Source organism: Eleutherodactylus coqui, chromosome 5, assembly GCF_035609145.1.
Source record: "Eleutherodactylus coqui strain aEleCoq1 chromosome 5, aEleCoq1.hap1, whole genome shotgun sequence".
Classification (NCBI taxonomy): domain Eukaryota; kingdom Metazoa; phylum Chordata; class Amphibia; order Anura; family Eleutherodactylidae; genus Eleutherodactylus; species Eleutherodactylus coqui.
Window position 1 is genome coordinate 90,026,391 of NC_089841.1, and position 23,791 is coordinate 90,050,181.

At 43.2% G+C, this 23,791-nt stretch overlaps 2 protein-coding genes across 3 annotated transcripts in view; one reads left to right on the forward strand and one right to left on the reverse strand.

Moving 5' to 3' along the window:
* Positions 1-1,029: 1,029 nt before the first annotated feature.
* LOC136627604 (betaine--homocysteine S-methyltransferase 1) lies at positions 1,030-13,269 on the reverse strand. The gene is made up of 8 exons (XM_066602837.1): positions 13,138-13,269; positions 10,378-10,510; positions 6,423-6,541; positions 4,954-5,145; positions 4,610-4,757; positions 3,237-3,419; positions 2,799-3,027; positions 1,030-2,174 (listed from the first exon to the last, which is right to left on the reverse strand). Exons 1-8 carry the CDS (start codon positions 13,174-13,176, stop codon positions 2,000-2,002), a joined length of 1,218 nt encoding a protein of 405 aa, XP_066458934.1. The 5' UTR covers positions 13,177-13,269; the 3' UTR covers positions 1,030-1,999.
* A 442-nt stretch (positions 13,270-13,711) lies between these two features.
* DMGDH (dimethylglycine dehydrogenase) overlaps positions 13,712-23,791 on the forward strand; it is a 54,530-nt gene continuing 44,450 nt past the window's right edge. Inside the window, exons 1-5 of one of the 2 annotated variants that reach the window (XM_066602839.1) lie at positions 13,712-14,083; positions 16,790-16,967; positions 17,403-17,501; positions 18,673-18,837; positions 21,695-21,899. In XM_066602839.1, the coding sequence (XP_066458936.1) occupies positions 13,950-14,083; positions 16,790-16,967; positions 17,403-17,501; positions 18,673-18,837; positions 21,695-21,899 (781 nt within the window). In that variant the 5' untranslated portion in view covers positions 13,712-13,949. The remainder of the gene's footprint in view (positions 14,084-16,789; positions 16,968-17,402; positions 17,502-18,672; positions 18,838-21,694; positions 21,900-23,791) is intronic. The other variant, XM_066602838.1, reaches the window with a different exon arrangement.

The following is a 23,791-nucleotide window of genomic DNA, read 5'->3' on the forward strand; positions in this document are numbered from 1 at the left end:
ACACACACACTTCGCCCGAGTTAATTTAGTACTGGAGTTTATCTGGTGTTCACACGGAAAATCTTATGAAGTCGTGGTTACTTTAGAGATACTGAGGGAAAAAAAAATGTTCGCCATTTTTCATAGTTCTTTGCATTACGCAGGAAACACCACGGGGAGCTAACCATGTGACGTTTCCTTTATATAAAAGGACATCAGGAAGTGAGAGAATTAGATTACGTACATAAAATTTGGACGCCAATTCTTTTGTGCTAGAATTTAATAATTGAGTTGAGACCCATTAACTTTTCCTATTTATGACATAATCAATGCTCGTGCCAAATATCAAGTTTCTATGACATTGGGAAGTGAGAATTAGATTTCATATGTAAAATTTGGACTCTAATTCCTTGGCACTTAGAATTGAAATTGAGTTGGGACCCATTAGCTTTTCCCACCTGACATAAATGAATGCTCGTGACAAATTTCAAGTTTCTACAACATTGGGAAGTAGAGTTAGTGAGGGCTATATATTATATATAAAAAAAAAATTATTTTTTTTTCCGAGTGAGGGAAAAAAAAAAAAAAAAAGTCAAATGTCAGCCTACATGGCTACTTCTTTCCATAGAAGGTGTCCAGTAACCATCCAGAGGACAGGGGAATTGTACATCTGGAGAACAGAGGATTTTGCAAGTACATACATCTTACGGGTGACTGCATTATTTTGCAATGTCAGATACATTGAAATGGATTCCCATCTCAGAAATCCTTTAAGAAACCAGCAGAAGGGAGGCCAAAAGTTAATTTTTGTCCAAGTGAAAAACTGGCTGAACCACCCCTTCTAGTAATACCACCAACCCAGCCATTAAAGTTTACAAGCCCAGTGGCAACTTTAGGGCCCATCGAGTCAGTAAACCTATTGCATAATATCATTGTACCATATGTAATAGTCTATAAGCAATTAACTTCAAAGTCAAACTCCCAGGCTATCACTACACTAGGACCACAAAACAAAAAACCCATTAAAATAATGCAAATAATTTGGCTAGAGACTTTTAGAAACATGTTTATTTGATGCAAGGCAAACAGTTAATGCATGGTCTCAGGTGGTATTATGGGATGAGGACAAGGAATCATTGGCCTGTATTACTCTCTGTATAGGATTCCCTTTATGCATGATAGGAGTATGGCAACTGTCACTTAAAGTGACTTCTCTCCAGGACCAGCCTCCTAAATCAGTGATTGAAGCTCTAGTAACCCTGACCTAGACAGCACAATTTGGTCTCTTTAAAGTCTTCTGGCAGGCTAGTTTGTATCTTCAATAAGCTCTTTATCTCAGAGAACCCCTCAGTCATTTTTACAGCTCATGCCTTAGCCCTGTTACTAAGATATAGAAGTCAGGGCAGGGGTGGAATCCAGAGGGGGCCAGTGCAAATACAGTATATAGCTCCCTGGTTCACAGTGCCAATTTGTTGCCAGCAGGATGCCCCCTCACTTATGGCCAAGAATCCCTCAAATGGTGTGCCAATTCACCAGTAATTGAGAGAGAGGGATGTGAATGGTGTAGTACCTTTTATGTGACCTAGTAGACCTAGATGCTGGTCTACTAGGTCACATAGTACAAAAAAAAGGCCCTATCACTTGTGTCATGGTGCCTAAGGGTAAATTTGACTAGGATTCATGCATTTGCTATAGTATTAGCTTGCTTGTGCCGAGTTGGAATGTTCTTAGCAGCAGAAGGGGATTTTGCTGGTCCTGTGGTAGGTAGCAACAAGTGTGACAACCAACAAGGCTGCATGTCATGGTGCAACGATGGGAATGTAGATGTGCAAGAACTAGAACCAATATGAGCCATAGATTATCCTGTCAAATTCCTATAGTAAAAAGGCAGCCAATATATAGAACTAATACTGATTGGGTTTTTTTTTCTGCTACACAAGTTTTTTTATTTTGTTAGCATCTGACCAGTTAAATTTGTTTGTACAAAAGGCATCAAGTTGATACGAACACTTAGTCGGCTTTAAAAGGATTGCTTTGCAAATAATTCTTTAAGCTGATCTTCAGTAGTCGCCTCTCTCTGCTGCATCAGCTGTGTGTCTCCTTTGGTCACTCCCCAGGCACTTGGCTTTGACATAGAAGGACAATATGGTCTCCCTGAAGCGGGTTGCAGTGTCTCCCAGAACTCTCGTCTGGCCCTGCCATAGAAAAGCCAGTTCATACACATTATAAGAGAGTCAAGAACTTGTCATTAGCAGCATACTCCATAATTGGACTTGATCTCTATGGAGTTACAAGTATCATCATTAAGTAATGCCAATAAAGGCAGATTGCCACTTATTGGTCTTATGTCACACCTCTAAAAGCTAACGACTTGCTGCAGAGGCCACTGCTGCAGTCATAGAAACAGACTGGTGAAGAGGTCCAGAATGGCGGTCCAGGCCAGTGGAGGGGGCTTTGAGTCATTATTGCTTATTTGGTAATTTTAGAACATTTGCCACCACTGAGATTTTTCAATATCCCCAACAACCCCCTTAATAAGGGTTGCTCTGTGATCTGCAAAGAATTAGTACTTTAAGGGCACTTTCACACGACAGTTTGTCTTCAGTTTTTTGTGAGCCAAAACCCGGAGTTGCTAGAAAGTATAAATGAAGACTTGCAGTTCTTCCATATTTTGGACCCACTCCTGGTTTTGGCTCACAAAAACTGTCATGTGAAAGAACCCAAATTGAGATCATGGAACCTGACAGAAAGCGTTCCTATTGCTGAAATACAAGGTATGTAGAGCAGATTCATATTTGACAAGATGTACTCCTACATACCTTGCTCGAACCCATGGTTTAGTATGCATGTCCAGTCCACTTCCCCAGCTGCCATGTTTCTCTGAACCCGGTGGCAAGAATCCCCTCTCCGGAGCCAGCTCTTCCGCTATAGCTCTGGTATGGTACGGCTCAAATCCACAGCAGCCACCAATGTACCTCACCCCAAGATCATAGGCTGCTCTGGCATACTTATGTATGTCCCATCTTGACACAATACGTGGTTCCAGAGCTGAAATATAAAACACAACTTAACTACTCAACACACACATTTTGTACCAGAAAAGTGGACTCGACACTATATAGACAATCCTTACATTTACCTCAATAGCCTAAAGCGCAGTACATAGCACGCATGTTCTAGTTTATGAAGGTCACGGAGCAAAGCATTTCCTGTAATTTATCACAGAACTTTCATTTTGCATTATTTTTTGTACTTACCAAAAGGAAACTCTGGCAGGTCAATAAAGCCTTGCTTGCCACAGTCAGGTGTGTGAAACGCAAGTGGTTGGGTCATCAGATGAGCTTTGACTTTGGCCGCAGCCAAACCTTCTTTCATCAGCTTCACTGTTGCCACACAGGTCATTGGGTCGAAATGACAGTTCACTCCAACCACAGAGGCACCTGGAGGTCAAAGTTAATTGGGGTTATTTAGTTTGGAAAAAAAGACGGGAGGGACGACCTAATTACTTCGAATAAATGTATCAAAGGACAATACAGAGCTCTCCAATCATCTATTTATACCCAGGACTGACAAGGGGGCATCCTCTACATCTAGAGGAAAGAAGGTTGCTACACCGACATAGAAGGGGGTTCTTTACTGTAAGCAGTGGAACACAAGGACGTGGTAATTATGAACACGATTAAAAAAAAAAAAAATTTAAGAGCTGCCTGGACACTTGAGCATTACATGTTATAGTCACTAATTAATAAGGAAGGGTTCTTCCGATTGCCAGACTTAGGAGTCAGGAAGGAAATTTTTTCTTCCCTTGAAAGGAAAAAAAACAAAAACTGGCTTCTAACTCTTCCCCCCATGGATCAACATTGAGGGGATGGGGTGTGTGGAAATAGGCTGAACCAGATGGGCATGTCTTTTTAGGCCTAACATACTATGTTTAGGATATGTACCATTTTCATCCAGATGTGCAGTTTTTTTAAGCTAGGATTATGCATTAAGGGGGAAAAAAGCCCATGTGATTAGATCCCATTCATTTTAATGGGTGTATTTATAGGATCTTTGGACCAAACAAAAAAAAAAAAAAAACAAAAAAAAAAACGCATGTACCCTTAGGCTATACTTGCTTTGTATCAGGGCTGCTCGAAAATGCTGTCTCTGAAAATGAAACACTGGCCAAACTGAACTGTCATAATTGAATTAAACAAATTCCATGGACTATAATAGGGTCTGTTCAGTTTCTATGGACTATAATAGGGTCTGTTCAGTTTCTGTCTGGCATTTTACAGGACAAAAATGTGCCATTTTGTCCTTTTAATGAATTCAGCCACAGAACTTTATAAAAGCTTGTCTTTAGCTAACAATATCTTAACGCTCAATTGCCCCATTGCAAGATCCACGACAGGTCATTTATAGTACTGATATGCTAAAATGGGATGGGAACCTTTTTGGACAACTTCAAACTCCAAAGCTTGGGGCAACCATAGTCTGCAACCTTATGAGTTTTACCTGTGGCTGTTTAAGTGATAAGGCCTTCTTAGTTATGCACCCCAGTCATGCCATAGGACAAAACATGAGGCTTTAAGATGGGATGGTCTGTTCACTATGCAGAATCTTTAAAGATAATCATAACACATACCAGCTTTTGCCAGCCTGACTGCACACTCTCCAGGAGTCACACCATTTAAGTCTCCTTCAGTACCAATGCATAGTGTCGCTGCTACTGGTTTTCCAGCTTCTTTTAACACTTCTACTGCCCAGACAGCTTCTTCTACATGTTCAAAGTACTGCAAATAGACACCACAATAAGTATGCAGATAAGAAAATAGAAATAAAAAGGCCACAAACAGCTAGTCATGAAAATCTCAGTTCCAGTACCAGGTCAACTAAGTGTATCCCTTGTTATATTAGGGCTAATGGAGAGGACTACTTCTCATGCCCCAAGATTATATTAGCAGTTAGATAATATAATGCCCATGTTACCTCAGCGATAAGAAAGTCCACATTCTTTTTTATGAACACGTCCAGCTGTTTTCGGAATATAGTCTTCACCTCAGTCTCACTCTTGCAGCTTAGATATGAAGGGGTTTGGCTGACACCCCCTGCAACCAATGCATCACCTTCATTTGCAACCTCTCTTGCAATGTCACAAGCTGCTTCATTCACTTTTTGGCCCTGAAAACAAGCACATGCACAACAGTACTTTTATAGTTGAAAGAGTTAGAGCCGATTATTATAGTTTAGCAGACAACATTTATAAAGTGGCTTCAGATATATCCATGTATTGAACTTGTGCCCAAGGACAAGCTTTCCAAATTATAGTCCATGTCATTAGCTCTTGGGCAATTGATTTGCATTATGCATTATTAAGAGTAAGCGCATGTTCAGACAGGGAGATGGATTTTTCCATGTGGATTCCATCACTAAAGCCACAGTAGAGTTTCCAACATGGATCTGAATAAAGATAGTGATGTATCACTTTCTGCAACACAAACTTCAAAACTATGGTGAATCGAACAGATCTGATGGGGATTCTGGTGTGGAATCTGTGCCAAAATCCACAGTATGAACATCCCCTAAAGGTGATATTACATGGGGAGTGACCATGTCAATCACTGCTTATAACATGGGCAGATGACTGGCTGTATAAAGTTAAAGCCCCCTGGTGCAAGCACAGAGTCATGACCGACTCCTACGGTGATGTCCCATTGTGACACTTTCTTGGCAAACTTGTTGTTGGGGGGGGGGGGGGGGGGGTTCCATCGCCTTCCCCAGGACTGGCTGTATAGGGATGAATAACTGTATTAGCCTTCGTTAATCCCCATATAACCATTGCTGGTCAGTTACCCATCTTGCCATTTACATGGCATTAGAACAGCATTTTTTTGCTGGCATAAAAGCCATGGTCAGCCAACAAATGTTTGCTTGTTTTTGATGGGCTATGTAAATATGCCCGATGTTTGGGCAAGTGAACATTTGCAAAAAGGACATCAGTTACCTACAGAGTACTTTGACAAAGAAGAGTCCATATTACTAGTGGGACGAATGGAGCTGTGTGCAACCACTATTTAAAAATTGAGTAACTGGAGGCCTAATGCAATACATGTGGAAATGACAAAGCACACCATATACTATTTGTATAACCCAAGAACCCTTTACAGAGGTCATCAGCACCTAAACAATTAGGCCAGGCTCACACAACTGAGCACCAATGTACTGTGCACAAAGGCATGCAGCAAGTATGCAATGACATCTGTCCTTAGTGCATGGGGATTCTTGTCACACAGCATCTTGTATGCACATCAAGATCTAGCATTCTGTGTTTTTTTCCCCCGCACAAGTAATATGCACCCAAAAAAAATAAATAAATATACTGTATGAGCGGCCCAATATAAGTCAATGGGCTTTCAGCATCACGCAATGCCAATAAACCCGTGTGAAAGTGGCCTTACCGAGATTTTCTCCCCTACATAGTTGCCCCTGTTCTCCAGTTTGTCGTCACTGGCGTAGAATGTGAACGTCTGCATTACATTTGCACCCGCTCTGAGGAACTCCCTGTGCAGCTGACGTACTGCAAGACAAGAAGAGGTGTATGATTACATTCTGATATAGGACGGTCTTCAATCCGTAGTGAAGGCTGACAAGAATTTGGACAGTGTTAAGAGCCAAAAAGTAAAAACCAGTGTCAAAGGCATTAAAGGGGTTGTCCCGAGGCAGCAAGTGGGTCTATACACTTCTGTATGGCCATATTAATGCACTTTGTAATGTACATTGTGCATTAATTATGAGCCATACAGAAGTTATAAAAAGTTTTATACTTACCTGCTCCGTTGCTGGCGTCCTCGTCTCCATGGTGCCGACTAATTTTCGCCCTCCGATGGCCAAATTAGCCGCGCTTGCGCAGTCCGGGTCTTCTCCTCTTCTCTATGGGGCTCCGTGTAGCTCCGTGTAGCTCCGCCCCGTCACGTGCCGATTCCAGCCAATCAGGAGGCTGGAATCGGCAATGGACCGCACAGAAGCCCTGCGGTCCATGAAGACAGAGGATCCCGGCGGCCATCTTCAGCAGGTGAGTATGAAGACGCCGGACCGCCGGGATTCAGGTAAGCGCTGTGCGGGTGGTTTTTTTAACCCCTGCATCGGGGTTGTCTCGCGCCGAACGGGGGGGGGGGGGGGGTGTTTAAAAAAAAAAAAAACCCGTTTCGGCGCGGGACATCTCCTTTAAGCCCTATACCAAGTTCTTAAAATAAAAATGTAATATAAAATGTAAATTCACTTGCAAAAGGTTTTAAAAAAAATATATATATATAAGATTACAGGCTACCTAAAACAAATAGAAACTCATTAGGTAAATCACCTGTATGAGATTACAGGTTTGCTCCATTTCCAAGTGACATGACTCAAACGCCATACATTTCAAGCACTTCCCTATACTGAGGAGAATCACAATCAAGGACAAAGGATCAGATATAAGAAAGCATCAAGTGATACATCTATATGCAGGTGCAAAACTGCTCTAAGCTGCTTATGAACTGAGTAGAAGACTCCAACTCCCTTCTTAGTATCAAAGGTAATCATTAAACAAGCACTCATGGCCCTCTTCTTTCTTATATATGATCCTTCGCTTGAAATGTATGACCACAGGCAAAGACAAAGGATCATATATAAGGAAAAAAAAAGGTTGTTTGCTGATTCCCTTTGATACTGAGGAGGGAGTTACAGTCTTCTACTCTGTTCATAGGGAGCTTAGGGCAGTTTTGTACCTGCATATACACATATGATGATCCTTTATTCTTGATTGTGATAATCATTTCAAGCCTTTTCCTATACTGAGGAGGGAGTTGGAGTCTTCCACTCATGTCACTGGGAAATAGGGCAAGTCCGTACTCTTGCTGGGTGATTAACCTAATGAGGGTTTGTTTTAGGCTGTCTGCATTCTGGATTTTTAACCTTTAGGGTGCATTCAGACGACCGTGTATTGGCTGGGTTTTCACGCCCAGCCGATATACGGCATCTCTCTCTGAAGAGGGAGGAGGATGGAAGAGCCGAAAGCAGTGCTCTGAGCTCCCACCCTCTCTCTGCCTCCTCTCCATCCCCCTGCACTATTTTCAATGAGGAGAGACGGGATGGGGTGGGGCCGATTCCCAGAACTTAGCCCCGCCTCCTCATTGCAAATAGTGCAGAGGGGTGGAGAGGAGGCAGAGAGGGGGTGGGAGCTCAGAGCACTGCTCCCAACTCTTCCATCGTCCTCCCCCTGCAGAGAGACACCGTATATCGGCTGGGCATGAAAACCCAGCCGATATACGGTCGTGTGAATGCACCCTTAAGAAGTGAATTTAAATTTATGTTTCAGGGAACTTGGCATAGGGGTTAATGCCACTTTAAATCATTTATGATCCTTTCAGAGCTTCTAAGCCATTTTTTCTAATCAGTTAACCAAGAACTAGTGGCCACTGAATATTCTAGCATTAGGCCGCATGTATGTGGTAGAGCAGGATTTCACGTGGAATCCAGCCATGGCAGCAGCGGTGTCTGCATGTACCTGCTTTCTTGAATCTTCATCTGTACTGCAGATGGTCTGAACAGCTCACAATATCCATTACGGATGGGCGGCAGGTCAGACAGCTTCCATTGACTTCAATGGAAGTAGCCCATGCGGACACTGCAGAAAAATGGAGCATGCTTCGATCTTTCATCCGCGAGCGGAAACGCAATTGGTTTCCGCTCATGTTAGTGAAGAATCACTTTACCATAGCATGCTATGGGCCATATTTGCTGTGGAATCCGGAGGCAGTCGCCCGCTCTTGATTCCACAATACAGATCAGTCTGTATGCATTCACCCTTACAGAACTATAGTCAGGTTACTGGTTCTTAGTAAATTGATACATATAGTAATATACTACAAAGTAAGGTGCCTCTACATACCCTGCACATAAAACAGTCCTAAACACAAGTGTAAAATGCCATCAGTACGGTGAGGTTTTACAGATTTTCAGCTGCTCCATGTTGTCACAGCCAGCTGCCAGTTTAGGAGGTCGGCTATTGCTGGGCTTGTCATGAATTCCTGCACTAAAATAGGCCTGGCTATGACATTTCAGCACAGGGTTGCCAGTTTTTTTATATCTTGCAAAATTAACGAAGACCATAATAACATTCAACTTTATAAAGTACGCCCTGGTTTATTCATATAAACCCATACAAACTTCAGCTGACCCAGAGGAAGGCAAAAGCCACCTAGTACAGACCAGCTTGAATTGCAATCAGGTCCCTGGATGACAAGCCAGTTGAACCCAGCTATACTAGCTCATTGAGGCATGCACCTCCTAATCTGAGAAGTATGCTTGTATAAGCATAAATAAGCAACAATATGTAGTAATGTATGATTGCAAGTTTGCTTTATCCATCTTGTACTACAAAAAAAAAAAAAAAGTCATTTCAATGAAATTTTTTACATTTGTTACTATATTTCATAGCAAGAATATCAAACTGTATCAAAAGTGTTCCTTGTACGACTTTATTATAATAACTACAGGGGACTTATTTCTATGGATAGAGTATAAGGCCTGGGTACTGGTGCAATATGTCGACACCGGAAGCTAGGGGTTGACCGGCCTTAGCTGGAGGCAACGCCCCAGTCATGCCCGTAGCTGCCGATTGGCTCCTGGTCTCTGCTGTCCCGCCCCCACTGTTACTTGCCGGCCTGCATGCCTAAAGACATCGTCTGACTTCCCATTAATCCATCTACAAGACAGTGGTGGCTGACACCAGATGTGGCGATGGAAGTGGCATGATGCATCCTGCAGCAGAAGACAGTGGCTGACTCCACCTGGCCGGCGCGGCTGAACACAGCAGCTATTATGGCAGCAGAAGACAGCGGCTGAGACCCGGCCATCCATTCATTGGAGGCCAGCAGGGAGGAGTGTGACAGCGGAGTCAGGAGCACAGAGGGGAGGCCAGCAGAGAGACTGACCATGGGGCCGTGAGTGGAAACATGACAGGATGCCGGGAGCGGAGATGGGAGCCCTGTGGGGACCAGAGTGACAGTGGAGCTGGGAGGCCATCAGTGAGAGTCCATAACAGTGGGGCTGGGAGTGCAGCTGCCGCAGATGACAGCGCTAGCTAGTGGGGACACTGACAGCGGGGTCAGGAGCGCAGACAGAATACTGACAGCCATGGGGGTCAGGGAGATGAGACACTGACAGCGAGTGGGTTCCAGAGTGGAAATGGGAGCCCAGCGTGTATTAGCCAATCAGCACCTGTGGCAGTCACCTGCCCATCCCCTGTATCTCAATCTGGCTACACCCATACTTCTGTTGGAGACATAATGCACCAGTACCCAAGGTCTGGGCTATATACACAGGTAATTTCTTGTACTTTATAGCATAAGCCAACATTCAGAAGACACCTACCTGCCTCTGGGTGTTCTACTGCAGCTTCAGGGGTCCAAGGTCCAGCTTTCACATATCCCCTCTTCTCCAAGGCAAACACAAAGCCTCCATCTCCAATAACAACCTCCCCTGCATCGAGACGTTCCAGAAGGCCCTGAAAGTAGTTATAAATATTAAACTTCGTTACCAATAAGTGTGTTTGCCCTAGAAAATGCACAAAGTGTGCAGTTCTCTTCTACATCTGGCTTCACATGCCGCATTTGAGCCAAATTCTTGCCTATAACCCACTAAAAACCTGAGGATTAGAGAAGGTTTGAAAGAAAACTAGCCCTAAGCCTCCAAACAGAGTTTTGCCAGCAAGTAAATAGGTTGCAGTGGGTCAAAAGTGCTTTCCAAGGCTAAAGTACACATGATGTATTTTTTAGAATTGATTGTCAGTATCAGATCAATGGAGGAGGAGGGGGGGGGGGCGCAACTCCCAGCACCGCTGCCAATAAGCTTTTTAAAGGGGCTGCAGGGCTTGTGTGAGTGCTACAGCCTCCTTTCAGTCTTGTGACATCTTGTCCATTGATGATTGGCGTCAGTGCAGCTTAGTTCCATTCGAGTAAATGACATGGAGCTGTAATATGAGGCACAGCCATTATGCAAAGTATGCCGCCATGCCAATAAACAATGAGGGAGCTGCAGCGCTCAACTAAGTGGTGTCAATCCATTCAGATAGCTAATCAGATTCCAGGAGACCCCCACCCCCACCAATATGATACACCTATGTAATGCTGAGCCATGATCTGTACTTTGAACACAGCAAACATTTTTCAAGGCCAACATTAGAAATAGAGAAGTATTGGCAGAACTACTTCCCTACCGTCCTTGGGACAAGTTATCCACAGGCCCACACAGAAGAAAAGCAACAAACTGTTCTATTTTACAGCCTTGATGTGAAAAAAACAAACAAAATATGTGGAGTACAATATGTTCTGCAATAGTTTGGCCTTCACTGCATTTTGGCAGAACTATCCAAAATTGTTCACCAATTTCACATTCACAGAATTCCCTTTATATTGAGATGCCAGTCTTATTTATAGATCAATGAATCGTTCACCCCAGAGATTAAACAAGAGGAAAGAACAAGATCTTATGCTGACAGAGTAACATCCAGGATGCAAAATACAGAAACCCGTATTAAGCTAAAAATAAGGACAAAAACCAATTAGGAAAAGAACACACACTTTTAGGAAGAAGAAATGCAGGGATGATGGCCAAGAATGATCAATTAAAATCTAGGAAATCAATGTTTTTTTTTGAGAGCCATAAAGAAAGGGAATTCACCCTTTGATCAGGAGCCATTCTTATTTAAAATATATGTATATACATGATATAATGAGTATGCACAAGAATACACACAACCTCACAGTGTACATGTAGTTCCATATGTAAGGGGTAGTATCTGATGCTAAGCATTTAGAGGAACCTGCCACATTGAAGTTGTGGTCCATTCTGCTGGCACCATGTTATAGAGTAGGAGCAGCTCAGCAAACGGTTATATAGTTTTGTGAGAATAAACTCAGAATAACTTGCATTTCAGTCACGCAAATCCCTGCTCAAGAGTGCAGTGAGCAGTCCTATCAGTGAGTGGCAGCCCACTCTATAGGCAGTCAATCACTGATAGAACCACCTGCTGGACCTCAAAGCTCAGCATGACTAGAGGTGTCAATGAATAAGATACAAGTTACATAGTTTTGTGGGAAAAGATTCACTAGAACTTATTTTATTCAGTTATATCTCTGCCCATTCTGGACTGGGTGGTCCCATCAGTAATTGATACCTATCTCTTTATACATAGTCATATAAAGATAGCTGTCAGTCACTGATAGGACCACCAACTGGACCCCCAGGTCCAGAACGGGCAGAGATATACATAAATAAGCGAATAGTTATACTGAAGCTTTTCCCATAAGACGAGATAAATCTGCTCAGCTACTCCTGCTCTATAACATGCTGCCTGCAAATAGGACTACTTTAGCAACATAGCAGTCCCTTTAAAGTTGCTTACATTGCTCTATAAAAGCAGCTCTAGAATATGGTTTATCATTCTGTATACGGTTTATAGAGCAGAAGAGCTGCAGCTTGGGGAGGGGAGTAGTATCATTTTTACATGAGTTTAAAAGGACACATTTTGTTAACATTACACATGTATTTTATACAAATACCATGTAGCAGTGAATACATACAAGTCAGCATTTCATCTTACCCTGGAGTCTCAAGGCAACTCCTGGTCACCTCAATGAGTCCCACAGGGTAAAGTGCTGCAGGCAATGTGCAATAATAACACATTCTTAAAGTTGTTAAGCAACTTTCTTTGCAGTCATACATTGAGGCTGCATCAGGTTAACCCATGATATATACATATATTCCTTACCCAATAGTATATAATCATGAATAATGTCCACTCTGCATGTGTTTTAAATAGTCTGTACCAGATTTTCATAAAAGTGTACTCATTATAAAGGTTAATGCCTACCAAACTAATAGTTGATTGCTCTGCTCTCCTCGATGCATGGTCATAGCACTGCAGAGTTTAATGCTAGTCATAGCATTTTCTATTGCATAGCTTAAGCTGAAACTACTCTTACATATCATTTATCCTTATACAAAAGGCACTTCTAGCAGTCAGATACCTCCCAGCATGGAGTTTTCAGCTCTGTAACAAGATATGTAGTTAACCCACTTATTGCTATTACAGACTATAACCCCATCACACTATATAACCATGTGCCTTACCTTTTTGGCCTGGCCACTCTTCTGTCCAGTTGGTGCCATACCTGTGGTGGGTGAGTAGGTGTTAAAGCCTATTCCTGATCCATCTTTTATAGAAATGGACAGATAGGTGGGGCTGGATCAGCCTGTTTTCTTCTCTCTGATTTGTGGGCTTATCCCCCACCCCCTGCAGTTATTCCATACTCCACATACAGTATTGGCAGAAACTACATAGAGACACAGATCACTTATCTGCAGTGCAAACATATTTGTCCTTTACTAAATGTTAACCTCTTTGTGTCAAAACATAACTGTTTAATGCAACATAGTATCACTATGAGAGGAGAGGAGTCTTCTAACTGCATTGTGCAAGGCTACATAAAAAGTAACTATAAACTGTGAAAGTTTGCAGCCCAAGTTGAGCTGTTGGATCCATGGGTCATGCAGCGTCTAATGCAGTGCAATGGAAGGGGTTAAATTTGCATTGGGTCATCCCTATTAACTTTGTCACTATGAACTGTTCCTTGAAACTAAATATTGCCTTTCCTGTTGCTGAAGAGTCCACAGCTCCAAAGTGTAATCACCATGGGAGTTCAGCGCTGAGCAGCAGCTGAATGTTTAACAGATCCTGAACATGGAGGGATTGTTATTTTCATGCAGGATAGATGAGGACTGCTGCTGATTTGCGAAGCAGGAGGGCGGATCCTGGCAACTAGTAATCTCTCCCACTATTTGCTTTGCTTTCTTTATTTTAGGTTAACATCTGCATTTAGGGGGGAAGAAGAAGGGTATATGAGGTGTCAGCGCTGCTCCACCTGCCATCAGCACTCAGCAAGATGAAGCTCCAGCATGTGAGGCTCCTGCTGCAGAAGAGGGGTCATTTACTTCCAGCTAGGGGCAGGGTACAAGCTGTGGCCACTTGTGTGCAAGAACCCAGGAGGACAGTCAGCACAGGCCCTAACAAAGAGAGGTGGGTAACATACTCACATACATACATACATATATAGAGTAGTGAAGTTCAATCAATGCAGATACTGTAGGACTATGGATTTAGCGGGGCTCAATTTTACTTTGTACCTTTTGGGTTGCACCATGATGGCTTTCTACATTAAAATGGTTATGGCTTTCTCCAGAAACAGTGTACATGTGCTGTGTCTAGTTTTGCAGCTTGGTCCGAATCATCTGTGTAATCTCATTACCCATTTCACATAGGATGGTATATTCTACAGGTCGCTGCGCAATATTCCCCCATGCGGAGAAATCCTCACCAAAATCCTCATGCCTAGCATGCAGAGTTTGATGCAGAACTGTAAATGGCACAATTCTACATCAAACCCCACATTTAGACCTGTGGATTTTGACAGCAGAACATTCCAGTGTGTGTATGAAAGTGCCCATGCAATACACAGTGAATAGAACCCATTGATTTAAATGGGTACATTTACGTGTGTGTATTTTGCGCATGCAGTTTTGGACGCACAAAGAAGATATAACTTTCTATATTTTTTTTGCACACCAAAGGTCCCCATAGGAATCAATGGGGGTGCGCAATTGTACACACTTTTTGCGCTTGTAAGGGCCTTTTCACAACAAATGAACATGTTACACTATCTCTATAGCATGACTAATGCATTGTGAATAGAGATGAGCGAGCGTACTCGGATAAGCACTACTCGCTCGAGTAATTGGCTTTATAAGAGTATCGCTGTGCTCGGGGCTAAAGATTCGGGTGCCGGCATGGAGCGGGGAGCTGCAGGGGAGAGCGGGGAGGAACGGAGGTAAGATCTTTCTCTCCTTCTCTCCCGCCCGCTCTCCCCTGCTCCCTGCTGCGACTCACCTGTCAGCCGCAGCGGCACCCGAATCTTTAGCCCCGAGCACAGCGATACTCGGATAAAGCCAATTACTCGAGCGAGTAGTGCTTATCCGAGTACGCTCGCTCATCTCTAATTGTGAATGAGTGGCACTCTATGCAAATAGAGCATAGGATGTCATGTTGGTCATTTTACTGCCTCCTATACCTAAACATCATGCTTAGGGCTTATTAACAGGAGCGTATATCGACCGCTGTTTCCACTGGCTGCCTATATACACTACCATCTGAGCTGTCTTCCCTTTTCCCTCCTCCCCTCTGGCTGTTTGCAATGTGAGGCGGTGGGGCTAAGCTCCCACCCCATCCCTGCAGCCAGCAATGGGAGGGGGTGGGACGGAGCTTAGCTTTGCCCAGCTCCCTCCCATTGCAAACGGCCAGAGGGGAGGAGAGAGGCAGAGAGCAGGTAAGAGGGAGGGAAAAGGGAAGATAGCTCAGATGGTAGCGTATATCGGCTGGCCATGAAAACAGCAGCCGTTATACGCTCATGTAAATAAGCCCTTAAAGTGACCCTCTGGTCCTGCACTAACAAAGATGGTCAAACCACTTCTCTGACTACCTGCTGCACGCTGTGTATTAGTATACATTGGTAGTCTAAGACACTACTTGCTGCTCTGACTGGCCAGCACTGCTCATGTGGGCTGCACTGCCCAATCAAAGCAGCATGACATTGCATACTGGCTGTTTGCCGTCCATGGCCATGTACTGTCTTGGCGTGTAGATAACGGTAAAATGCGCCAAGATAGAACATGCTGTGATATTTCTTGCATGTTTTTTGCGCAAGTTGTGTAAGCGGCAACACAGACGCTTATGGCAGATTGGTACAGCATATTACGCAGACAAGACCCGCGCATGGAATACACTGTACCTACACGCTCGTATGAGCTTGGCCTCAGGGCTTATTTAGACAACCGTATATCGGCCGGGTTTTCACACCTGGCCGATATACGGTGTCCCTCTCTGCAGGGGGAGGAGGCTGGAAGAGGGGGGGACAGGGGTGGGACAGGGGCGGAGCTAAGTTCCAGAACTTAGCTCTGCCCCATCCCGCCCCCTCCCATTGCAAATAGTGGCAAAGGGCGGAGAGGGGGCCGGAGCTCAGTGTACTGCTCCCACTACTATGGGGCTTTTGGTGAGCTACATTTGGCCTCATCCCCTAATGGGTGGCAAGTACCTGTGCAGGACACCCATCTACAGAGAAACCGCCTTAACAAATAAGATGGGAATTGGCCCAAGGGTCATAGAAAGCCTGCTGGTGGAATAGATACTCAACCCTTCTAAACTGAATGGCAAAAATTGGCATCATAAAGCAGGTCCTGCTTAAGCAGTAAGCTCTAGTCTAGACAGTTTTGCAGGGCTGTCATGAGAAAGTCTATGACTTTTACTATTGATGACCAAGTGTAGACAGCGCTGGAAGCAGATGGCGCTATCCATAGTAAAACAGCCTGGGTTGGTGCTACAGGGACAGATGCCATTGAATTCTGTGGGAGCTTGCGGTAGTACTAACCCGTGTTGACAGCACTATCAAGTGCCATCCGTACTGACCATTGGCGGGGATCCTGAGTGGCAGACAGCTCTCTATTAACTATTGTTGACCTGTTATTAGGTCATCCGTAGTAAAAGTCTCAAACAACGCCTTTATCATTCTAGCTGCTTATTTTGGGGTGGCATTATCAGATATATATTCTTCATTGGCTGTAGATTAATCTGTTCTCCCAGTAAACTGCCATACACCACTTTTCTTATATAATTACCAATGATGACTATAAAATGCTTAGATTCTGTTATTTCCTGTGTTTCTGTATATGTTAGCAATGTGGAAAACAAATCTTCCGTTCTGGGAAAGAGATGGAAGGACACTGCAGAGACAGTTATCATTGGTGGTGGATGTGTGGGGGTAAGCCTGGCATATCACCTTGCCAAGGCTGGCATGAAGGATGTGGTATTGCTGGAGAAATCGGAGCTTACAGCCGGATCTACATGGCATGCGGTAAGTGTTGTTTTCTTCCCTTGTCTTAAAGTTAAATTATATATGAGAATCCCGTAGTAATTGCATGGCGTCTTTCTTCCAGGAACTGTCTCACACCTCTTCATGGGTTCTGGTTGGCATTTTCAGCCTCGTCCCATTTGAAGAGAACGTGGCTGATGTGCAATACTGCATACAACCTGTGGACTGGTGTGGCACTGTTTGAGAAACAAAGCTGCCATAGTTTTCTAATCCTGGACAAACCTCGTACTATTCAGAAAATATTTAGCAGGTTCTGGCATTCGTTTTACATTCTACATATTTAATGGTATTTGCATAATTAATGCCAAGCTAATATTAACTGGAAAACTTGAAAGCTTATTTAATCTTCTGTCCTGTATTTTATCCAACTTAGAACTTTATGGATATATTCAATATATGTGGACTATTACTTTACAGGCCGGGCTAACAACATATTTTCATCCTGGGATTAACCTGAAGAAAATCCATTATTACAGCATCAAGCTTTATGAGGACTTGGAAGAAGAGACTGGACAGGTACGTTGGGATAGGGTGCGCTCACATCTACTGGAATTAGGGCGGATTTTCTGCAGTGCAAGATCCGAACCAAAATCCATGTCAAATTCTGCATCAAAAACTGCTTCAAAATTCCAACCATTGGTGCAGATTTTGGAGAATCCATAATGCAAAATACGCTGTGGACTTTGATGTAGATCTGTACCAATATCTGCTATGAATCTGCTCCTATAATGATATTTTAGAAGATCTATATCATTCTGATCAGAAATCATTGCAGGTTTTTGTACTCCAATTTTGGTTATGTTAGGGAAAACTCCATTGTATGGTGCATTTTACCTATAGCATCCCCACCTTCTGTAGACCACTATTGTGATTGCATATACTTTACAGACCTCAGGACATAAAGGGGCCATCCATAACTTTTACTGACTTTTAGCCTAAGGATAGGTCATCATTGGTTGATCGGAGGGAGTCCACTGCTTGGGATCCCCTTCGATCAACTGATCCCTGGGCCCACTGTCAGTGTGGATAGCACAGGCAGCAGATAGCACTGTCTGTATTGTGGCAGCTTGAGTTGGTAATTGCACACACAACTTCCATTGAATTTAATGGGAGCTGTGCCTAAAGTACAAAACCGGGCTGCTGCAATGGTCTGACAGGTCCTCTGTATAGGTGCAGAAGCTTTATATAAGTAGTGTCAAAGGCAGATTGGGAAACCAATATGGTCCTGGCAAAAAAAATTATAATGTGGCCTCATGTTGTAGATGGACCAAAACCGGCAGCAAGTGTGGCAAATACAAATAGATAGTAAATGACCAGCCTCAACCACGTTGGCAGTAGGAGGATAAAAGCCTATACGGCATGCATAGTTTGCAGCAACACATTTTCTAGGAAGCACAGAGGACATGCCTTGCCAACACTGGTGAAGAGAATTACAGACTGTCGCAGGCGGGGGGTGAGTATAAGCTGTTTTTTCATTTTATTGAAGAGCCTATGCACTGGCCCCAGGACCTGACTGGCCTACCAGGATTTCTTCCAATACAGTCTATGGCCAATCCATACCAGTAGTGCCTAAACACATCCAAATACGTTCGACTCCCTATTGAATTTCCTTCCATTGCCCTACAATTAAGCTTGTTATTGATCATGGATTTCAGCAGTGAGGACATATGTACCATTCTATTTACAGGCAGTCGGCTTCCATCAGCCGGGAAGTATCAGAATTGCTGTAACTCCGGCTCGCGTGGATGAATTCAAATACCAGATGACAAGGGCCCGATGGCATCCAAATCCCCAGTATTTGATTGGACCAGAAAAAGTGAATGAAGTGTTTCCTCTACTGAACATGGAAAAAGTAACCAAAATCCTTTTTAATTACTCTTAAATAATAGTTTATGTTGCATAATGCAGATTCTGGCTCTTTCCTGCACTTTTCTTCCATCCAGGCCTAAATTAAAATAGGTGGAGATCCCTGGGCATAACTTGCCAGGGAACACCATCCAACCCAGGGGAGTAACTATAGAGGATGCAGGGGATGCGGTTGCACCCGGGCCCAGGAGCCTTGAGGGGCCCATAAGGCCTCTCTTCTCCATCTAGGGAACCCAGTACTATGAGTAAAGCTTTATAGTTGGGAGCCCTGTTACTAATTTTGCATTGGGGCCCGGGAGCTTCAAGTTACGCCTCTGATCCAATCCGTAAGACTGAGCACCACCTGACCATCTATGGCAGTGTATTTCATCTCCAGTCCTCAAGTACCCCCAAACAGGTCGTGTTTTCATAGTATTGTACAGGTGATATAATTATCAGTGGCTCAGAAATCATGACCTGCTGGGGGGGACTGGAGTTGAGAAACCTTGATCTATGGCAAATACATATAGGAAAGGTGGCCAGGCTAGTGTGTAGCCCTCTCTCTATACTGAAGTCTATAGGAGTTCTGGAAACAGCCAAGCCAGTAACTCTGTTATATCTTAATGGAGAGAGCCACACTTGTGCATGTCGACCTCTTAATTATCCTCTGTAATTATGTCATCACATATTGTTAGCTTCTATGGAAAGACCAAAGGATGGCCATATACATTAGATTTAGGTTAGATGACCTCATTGGACCGGCCAATCCTCTGTGTATAGTGGCCTCCCAACTCTCTCCCAGCAGCAGATGCCAATAATAAGGATCTCAACTGCCTGATCCTATTATTCTTGGACAATAATCCACTGCCTGTTTTCTGACAGCAGGTTTTTTTCATTCTGTATGCAGGACATATGCACACTCAGCCGAGTCAACTTTGAATGTGTATGGGGAAGTCAAAGAGAGAGTTGTTAGGCTGCCCCTATGTTTTAGGGCTCCCACACACTTGCGATTGCGTTTTTTGTTAACGCGATTGTCAATGGGACCTTCTAATGTTAAAAACGCAACGCAATGCACCAAAAACGCAGTTGCGTTGCATTTTTTTACAATAGAAAGTCCCATTGACAATCGCATTAACAAAAAAACGCAATCGCAAGTGTGTGGGAGCCCTTAGAAGGTCAGCAGCTGAAAACAATGTTATTAGTGCTCCCATGGAAAATCACAGCATGTGGTTCCTGCCATCAGCTGGCCGGCCTAAAATGGTTTTTATGCTGAACTAAAAATCATCGTTCAGGGGAAAAGCTAACAACAATTGTTCAAAAGACATAGTTTGAACGAATTTTGAGTGATAATTGTTGTGTGTAAATGGGCCTCAACTCAGATTGCCTGACCAGTGACTACATAAGAATCAAAATAATAAACCATTAAAATGCAAAAATGAAAAAAAAAGTACCCAGTGAGTTCAAAGCACACAATAGGGCATGTCAGGACTTCTGACCTGAAAACAGTGCGAATCTAGTTGTTTGCATAGCTCCGTGTCCTTCATCTACGCAGAACACTGGCCAGCACTAATTATGTATATTCAGCTGGCTTTTTACCCTGTAGGAACCATTTCGTAATGCTCCGAAGAGGAACGCTCACCCTTGTACGCAGTTTCTGGACTTTAATAACAGTGTTTTGGCATTATTACTAAAAGCACTGCTTAGTGGTAAAACATTTCATGGCATTTTATTTCAGGCATAAAGCTATAGGTACAAACGTTTTCTCTCTTCTTACAATGTTCTCAGCTCCAACTGTTTTATTTTAGGGGGTGGAAAATTCAAAAACTATCCATCGGGAAATAATAAAAAAACACGACATGTAGTGTAATGTGTACTCTTAGCCCCATCTGAAAGTGTTAATCAATGTGTTCTCCGAATCACTCATGGGAACAGCTGCGCGCCCAAAGTCTGAATGAAGCAGCTGCTTCAGAGCAGAAAATCCCAGCACTGTGTGAAGCATTGATCAGCAGCTGATGAACCATTCAGCTGCCTGTACTGTACCTGCAGTCTTCTTTGTATGTCAGCATTATCAATAACGTCTTGTCTTAGAAGTGAGTATTTTTATTGGATGGCTTCCATAAATGTGTTCACATTTCTTAATCACTCACAGCCTGTTGCCCTCCTATATATATTTTTTTTTTTGCACCTTTTGTCCATTTTCCCATTATTTTTTTTACCTTCCATGTTTTTGTCTTAAAAAAATAACTTTAAAAGTGGAAGCAATGAAACTGAAGCAGTGCCTCATTTGCTGACCGCACCTGCTGGCCAGGATATGGTATGGAATTTGATGTTTCAAGCAGCTCTATGACTACTTATTACATTACTCTTATTTATAATGCAAGCAATTCCAATAATAATCTTAAAAGAGGAAATTCCTAATTATGCAGGTCCATAGTATGAATATTAAAGTGATTTAAAGGGGATGTCGCATTTCTAGTGGTTTTCAGACAGCTATGTACATTGCGCAGTGGCCCAGGCCGGTACTGCAGGCTGAGTCTCATTCACTTCAATAGGATTCAGCTTGCCGTACCAACCTAGGCCTCTGTGTGTTGTACAGAGCTGTCTGAAAACAGCTAGAAGTGGGACAACCCCTTTAAAGTATGCCAATACAGTCTGCAGATGTTTTCGCAGGGGAAAATCTGTAGTTCAGTGGCTCAGAAAAGCAATAATGTATCAGTTTCTTTGTTACATATTTACTATTTTATGTTATTTACACTTTAATGCAGACACTCATATTTCTAGTAGGAAATGTTACATTTTCAGAGGCAGAAGACAGAAAACATCTGTTATTCTACTAAATGCACCATCTGTTTCTTTTACCACAGATTCTAGCGGGATTATACAATCCTGGAGATGGTCACATTGACCCTTACTCCCTGACTATGGCCCTTGCATCAGGGGCGAGGAAATACGGCGCACAGTTGTACTTTCCAGCAGAAGTCACTAATTTAACACCTCGATCTGATGGCACTTGGAATGTGGGGACCCCTCATGGGACAATTCATGCAAAAAGGATTGTGAATGCTACAGGTAGATATTTCCATTCTAGTTATGCAACCTAAGCCAAACTTGCCTGACTAAGTTATATGTATTTGGCTGCATGCAACTGAATTTGTTTTCTAAAATTGTAAGTATAGGAAGATCCAGGTTTATAAAATATACAAACGAGGTCAACTACTGTATAAGGCTGGATTCACACGAACATATTATTGAAATGAACAATTTGGGCATGCAATACGTAGAAAATCAAACCCATTGATCTCTATGGGTTCATTTACGCGTGTGTATCTGGCAATTGCAATTCGGTCGTGCCAAAAAAATACGGAGCATGCCCTATTTTCCTGCGCATTTGTACAGGGAAAGAACACATCTTGAACTCATTAAACTAATTGGCCATTAGCTATTGCACACGACTTTCTCGCATGAAAAGTACATTAAAATATGCTGATGTGTATGCAAATATATAATGCCCATTCCGCAAAAACTCTTGTGAATCTGGCCCAAGTCAGATTATGTGAGCTATGACTGTGGAAATCTGTAAGATCAGAATGTATATTATATGGGGTTGTGTCTGTGACCTTTTCCATAGTTGCTTGACAGGTATACAATGCTAAGTGTCAATGTTTAATGAACATCTTAGCCAAACATCATGGATAGTTTTACACGGACTATGTTTTACATGGGAACAGTCCATGGCTATCTATTAGAGATGAGCGAGTATACTCGCTAAGGCACTACTCGCTCGAGTAATGTGCCTTAGCCGAGTATCTCCCCGCTCGTCCATAAAGATTCGGGGGCCGCCGCAGCTGACAGGTGAGTTGCGGCGGGGAGCGGGGCAGAGCGGGCGGGAGAGAGGGAGAGAGAGATCTCCCCTCCGTTCCTCCCTGCTCTCCCCCATAGCTCCCCGCCCCGCGGCGGCACCTGAATCTTTCGGGACGAGCGGGGAGATACTCGGCTAAGGCACATTACTCGAGCGAGTAGTGCCTTAGCGAGTATACTCGCTCATCCCTACTATCTATGTATTACATGGAGAGAGATATATCTGAATATGCAGCATTTAATACTACATTACAGCTTTAGCAGTAATGTAAGGACAGCATCTTTCTGAATTAGCTAATTGATGGGTCGACTTCCATTGAAAAATGATAATACGGCTCTTTTACTCCTTTTTTAAAGTGCCCTTAATTCCAGGGTGCTGTACACATGAAAAGGGTTTTTGTACACAAGAGTGCTCCTCGTAGTGGAAGGCACTCTCTTTCAGCAACACAGCAGAGTATGACCGGAACTACTATGGTCCAACTGTGGAGGTACTCAAACTACTATACAGGAGGCTGCAGGGATGCTCACAATGTAGTTGCTCACATCCTCTCTGCACATGCTATTAGGATTCTCTAGACACTAGGCCTGACCTTGTCAATCTTGAACCACCCGCTTATGTTTGCTTCCATTCCTCACCACTACAGCCACACAACAAATTGTATGGCACATCTTGCCTCTTATACCTCACTTTGCAACACCTTGTGGAGAACAATGTGTCCTTTCCTTCATCCACAGACGCACAAGTCCTGCTCAGCATAGTGATCTGGTGCTGCACACCTTCCAATGGCCACTGGATCTGGGTTCAGAACCACACACACACGTCCGCAAGGGCCTTGGTAGAGACTGCAACAATTATCCAACTGCACAATTAAGCATGAAAAGTATACGTTATACTTTCACCCTATTTACACAGTTACGGTACACCGTTGCATTCCACAGCTACATACGAGCTATCTATCTTTGCAGCATTTATTCTATTGCACTGTGGAATTTACATAAGAGAGAAATGTCTCTAATTAATAACGCCTTTGTCTACAGTATCTTCCTATTATACATTTCTATTCTATTCTCCAGCACTAGTTAGCTTCAACACACATGAAACT